This window comes from Amphiura filiformis, chromosome 7 (assembly GCF_039555335.1).
Source record: "Amphiura filiformis chromosome 7, Afil_fr2py, whole genome shotgun sequence".
NCBI lineage: Eukaryota > Metazoa > Echinodermata > Ophiuroidea > Amphilepidida > Amphiuridae > Amphiura > Amphiura filiformis.
Window position 1 is genome coordinate 67,341,358 of NC_092634.1, and position 6,000 is coordinate 67,347,357.

Genomic DNA, 6,000 nt, shown 5'->3' on the forward strand with positions numbered 1-6,000 from the left:
CAGTTACAAAATGTCTTGGTATCCCAAGTGGGAACAGGAACTTCATTATGCCACAAATATAATAAACATGTTATTACAAGGCAAACAGGATGTGCCCAGTGCAGAACATACCTTGTATTAACTGTCACATCATATCATGTCACTAATATGGGGTTGCAATTTGAAACATTTTTTGGACAAGACATGACCTTAATCTTTCACACAGAGAGTGTGAATTTCATATAGGGTTACCTAAATGGGTGGCTCCATTTGTAATCTGCACACACACTGTGTGATAGATTTAAAAAGTCATGTCTTCCATGTATAAATGTCAACTAGAACAGCACAATTAAGTTAAAAAATCAGAAAAATATGAAATTGGAATTCTGAAGAAAATCTGTGGAAATGATGATTGCTCCTGGCAGGAATTTGTATTCAATTTAATGGTAATGTTTTTATTTTATCATTTATTAATTATTATTAGGCCAAGTAAAATAAATAACATGTATATCGCCCCCGCTCTCACCGATTTTTGGAGATTTTCAATATATTTGTTATTTTTCTTATACTCGGTTTCTACAATTGTTGTGATGAAAATATATCTTAAGATGTTCTTGGTCATCATTTATAAACACATTGCAAACGCTTTCTTTAAGCTAGGCTTAGGGGTGTGGCTTTGGGGAAATAATAAGAACATCAGGAGCATCCCTGTTTTTATGATTTGTTGACAAAGCTTTTGCTATTGCGATTTCACACATAAATGAATAGTAAATTTGTAACAAATTAACAAAAAATAATAGCCTCCCTCACCAAATGTTGAGAAAGTCCAGACGATATACATGTTATTTATTTTACTTGGTCTTATAATTGTAATTATTATTATTTTTCAAAACCAGTTTTGTAGATTTTTGTCTGTTGGCCATATTTATTGGTAATTATGACAGTATTCAGTCACACACAAACCCCATCACGTAACACCAAGATTAACTGTGTTCATATTTTTTATTTTCCAAGCATATTATAAGCACACTCTTGTAATTTGGAGTTTTATTTCAATATTTTGTAATGTTATTTGTGTATTATTTATTCAATATGTCAGGGTTATAACCCAGTTAAGTCAATTAAAAGCAGGTTTTTAAAACCATTACAATAACCTTTTCAGTGTAAAATTATTGATGTAAGGCTCTGTTATATTATATTTTATATAGGCCAATGTGATGCACGAAGTTGCTTCTAGTTGGGTTGTATTATAGGTGCCCCGGGGAGGCACTCGAATATGAAAGTGACGTACCTGTGCCCACTACGGCACTAGGTGTCTATCGCGTCGGTGTAGAAATTTTCAGGAAAAATGTTTTTTTTTTCTGTGTTCGCAATGTCAAAAATGGGGTGATTTTGTATGGAGCGCCCAAAATTTCACATTGACAATCAAAAATAGATTTTTACCCAATTTTACAGTACAAAATATAATCAAAACTCATTTATTTTTCAATTTTGAGGACTAATTGTTCAAGAAAGGGGGTCATTCAGTGTAGGTTACTGTAAAAACGGGGTCATTGGGTGTAGGATTTGCCAAAAATACTGGGGTCTTAAAGTAGGGGAGGGCGGGGATATTCAACACTACGGCCATCAGAGACTTTGGTGATGGCAAAATTAGGTGACATATGTCATTATACACTTCTCATATTAGCTACGCGACATATAGGAAAGTGTTAATCGAACTGAAGCAAAAAAAAAAAAATTACACCAAAACGTAATTATTTCTTTTTGCATTAATATAGTTGCATTATCATCGATACATAAATACAGATGGTTTTAATGGAAATCTGTATTAACAGGGGATTTGCCAAAGATTGCCGCATTGGTGACAAGTAAGATATGTATATTATAGGGGCAAGGACTACAACTACTGCACTGAAAATTCAGCAACTCAAGGCAAGTAGTTATTGATTTATTGATCAAATATTGGTTTTCCCTCATTTTTGACTGTAACTCCACAACTGTTGTATGTGTTGAAATAAAATTTCCAGTGCAGTAGTTGTAGTCCTTGCCCCTATAATATACATATCTTATTTGTCACCAATGCGCTATAATTTTTGAGAAAACTGCAAAAATAGGCACAAAATTGGGCAGGGGTGTAGTACTCCCTTAATGCAGTTATAAACTCAGCATTCGATTTGTATTTTGCATGCCCTGAAGAAAATGCAAAGATGTGCACAAGGATCCTAGCATCCTCTTTTTATGACATTTTTCAAAAGATATCCACGAAAAAAGCGTATTTCCAAAATTTCAGTTGATTCCGATTTTGCGTTATGATTATCTGTATGTAGTACCCTGCTCCTTTTTGAAAAAAGTGGGGGATAAGGCTGTTGATCACGAAATGCCCTTTAAAAGAGTAAATCAGAAGGAACTGACACATAGGTCACTCAACATTCTTCATTACGTTGGCATGGCCTGACATTCCCACACCAACAATTTAAGGTTGGCACAATAACCATGACAACATTGGTCCATTGTTGGTTTGGCATGCGTCGGCTTACCGACCACGACTATACCAACCACTGCCAACGTTGGGCCTTGATAAAGTTACATTTCGTTTTTTGAAAGCTACCACTTTGAACACTTTTAAGAGCGTACTTTTTCATGAGTTTACGGGGGTAAATGACACTATACCAGAAATCATTAAAAACAAATAAAGGTAGAAAAATATTCTTCATGTTTTATTCCTCAAACAAGTTTTTAAAAAAGTCGTGATACTCTCCGCTCTATTCGTCACTGGCATTTTTGTGCGCCCTTGAAATAGTTTTCCCACAGATTGTTCAATGTACTACCAGAGAACCCGTGTATCGTCCAAATACTCTCGCGTAACTGACACGCGTCAATTTTGCCAAGTGTCGACCCTTGGTGCTCATTCATGAAGCCATCGTGGTGTATTGGTTTTATCCCAATCTTTTTAGCAAGAATACCTTGATAAACGTCATCATTATTAATCAACGGCACAGAAAAACTGGCATTGAATAAAGCAGGTACGATGTCACCAGATATGACGTAACTCCCCCCATTTAAGAAAGGTGGAAAATATTTACCCGGATAATCTTCTTCGGATACATAATATTTCGATTGTTTGTCTCTTATTACCAAACCCAGCTGTAAACATCCCAGATATAATCTTTCTTTTGGAATGTGAAATGTTTCACTGATGTAGACCTTTGTGATTATGGTGCCATTAACATACGTATTTTGACTTCTCGCATCACCCCTATGATTAGAGTCAACGTTGTAATGATCACGGTTGAAGTCGATGTTTGAATCAAGTAGTTTCAAATGAGCAACGATAACGTCAATGTTAACAAACATGTCATCGTCCCTTTGTACATAAACTTTGCTTTCTGGCAATGTTCAGTCACCCATTTCAATCCACCGATTACTTTTAGAGTCAAATGTAGATGGGATTCCTGAAAATCGAAAATTATCATATCCTTGTAAATTGTAGCTTCATTTTGTACATTTGTATTGATTGTTTCGGTTTGGGATAAGCCAAGCACAAACAGGAGCCGTACGTGTTTGTTTTGTATAATTGTCTCTTTTCCATAGGTTTTACGTATTACTAGACGGCGATCGAAGTGCTCCGGTTTTGAACTGATCAACATTATCATGAAAACCTCCTGATTGGAGCGACCACCACCACTTCTACATGTATTTTCAGGATTAGTTGCATAGCTTAACACACCTTGAATCAAATTTATACTTGAAACGTTAGATGGTAGAAGTGCATTCAAATCTGGATCGAAACAGAGTCGTTGGATTTGCTTTGACATATAGAAAGTAGAATTGTATCTAGTAGTATGTGCGGTAGATAGCAGTTGTGGCGAGTAAAAACCAGTTGTTATTGTCTGATGTTTCACTGAGCATATATCTTCAGATTTTGGCCAAATTGGAATCACCGATTCATCTTGCCTTATGGACCAATTGCCATCCCTTGCGGCAACTCCTATAAAAACATCCATAAGTGGAAGAATTGCATAATGTTGAGCAATAAACCGGGCATGTAAATCTTTCGCTGCTCCAAATGTAAGCACAAACCCAGTTTCCATGGAACAAAATGTTGGTAGGTTAGAAGACGGATAGTCTTTTGCAGCTAAGAACCATCGACTTTTTCTGTCGCGAATTGGTGTTTTACCCTTTCTCACTGTGCCAATCCAAAACTTGTCCTGCAATGTGGTATTTAGCAGTACAGATTGGAGGTTTTGAAGCAGCAAAGAGAGATTGATGTAAAAATCATCAAATGCAACAACCACAACTGGATTCGAAGTATGATGGCCAACAATCAAGTCTACTCCGAGGAGAAATTTTAAGACATCACTCTTAGACCTGTCTTTGTGTTCATCCTCTGGAAACTCACCTATAAGAATGTCCTCATGTTCTTGAAATTCTTTTACAACATGATGTTGAAATTCGGGATCTCCTTTTCCGGTGATAAACAAAAGAGCAATTTGAGCATTCAGAGTGCTGTTCGCTACTAATTCGTTACCCCATGTTTTTCGTATAGTCTCACGTTGGCGAAAGTGGCTCCACTTCGACAGCACGAATATTACAATATCTGTTTCTGAAAAACCCTTTCGAAATGATAAATAATAATTAGATATTTCACCTTTGCTACGACAATCGTCAAGTTCAAAGTGTAGACTACCATTTTTCGCAATTATTTGTTCCTCTGCTGTCATATTGTTACCAAATATGGATGTACATGTGTCATTAGTCATGTTAGTAGTGTCAGTTATTCGACTCATGTTAACAACAGTCGTGGCGATGGGTAGCAGCCTTGGCGTAGTCTGTCCGTAATTACGTATTCGTACTTGAAAAGATTGAACTCTTTTGCTTTCAAAATCTGCATATGAACCGTATGGTTTGATAAAATATCTATCAACATGAATTAGAAGTTTAACCAGAACAACTGCGTAGAGAATTGCGGCCACCCATATCACCGTCTTCTTTTTCACGTCCATGATGATCCTATCGATGAAGCGTCAAAAGAAAAATTCTACCCGAAGTAATTATTGGAAATAGTTTTCTATTTTATACTTCATCAGCGAGATTCGACGAGTGGTAGTTTAACGTTGTTCATGTTGATGGTAGTACCGCTGACAGTAACTCGCTTGTGCAACGGAGCGCATCACTTAACTAGCTGGGCCATGTTAGCTAATGTTAAGGCCGTATAAAATTAATATTTTGGTTCTCGTCCAGAGGATTTTCATGAATTGATGAGGGAGGGAGGTGTTTTTTTTTTTTTTTTTTCAGTGTAAAATCAGCATTGTCTGTAGTTTTCGGTCTTTTCCAACAGTGCTCGAGGAAACGATGAGGCACGTTTTTTTTTCTCAAATGTGAGATTCTGAGGGATAAACCCCCTAGAGTACCACAAAAAGACTTGGAAGTGGTCCTTGTTCTCTAATAAACTTATTTATATGTATGAAAAATTCATAAATCATTCCAAAGTCTAAAATAATTGAAAAATCTAAAAATAAAAAATAAATCTGACAAATCCCAGAAATTGAGGAGGAAGGAGACGAGAACCAAAACATTAATTTTATACGGCCTAATGTGGAAATGTACATGTTAAAGTTGATCCAAGAAATATTTGAAGAAAATAGAATACTATGCATTTAAAAAGTGCTATGCACTAAGCAGTATTGTTTAAACCACTTTCCCATTTTCATTTTCTGCCCCATAATTACAACTAGACGATTGAAACATGCACCACTATAAGCTGGACCCAGCTAGGTGTATCACCCAGCTTTTTAAGACTTTTAGGAGTAGAACCCCTGTTTCTTTTTTTCTTTCTATTGTATTCTTCACCTTTTACAATTGACGCCACCCGGGGTCACACCTTTTTTTAGTTTTCAAGATGTTCATTTGAAATATCACCCAAAAATGGGTGCACCTTTATATAACTTTAGACCTATTAGGATTAGCCTCTAGGGAAAGTATTCTTCCCCTTTTTCTCTTTCATTTGACACAACCGGGGGT

At 36.2% G+C, this 6,000-nt stretch overlaps 1 protein-coding gene across 1 annotated transcript; it reads right to left on the reverse strand.

The window, feature by feature from the left end:
• Positions 1-3,296: 3,296 nt before the first annotated feature.
• On the reverse strand, positions 3,297-4,982 carry LOC140158027 (beta-1,3-galactosyltransferase 2-like). The gene has a single exon (XM_072181276.1). It carries the CDS (start codon positions 4,980-4,982, stop codon positions 3,297-3,299), a length of 1,686 nt encoding a protein of 561 aa, XP_072037377.1.
• Positions 4,983-6,000: the final 1,018 nt, after the last annotated feature.

Excerpts from the sequence above, each read along its gene's own strand:
- LOC140158027 (XM_072181276.1), bottom strand. The coding sequence starts at position 4,982 with ATGGACGTGAAAAAGAAGACGGTGATATGGGTGGCCGCAATTCTCTAC.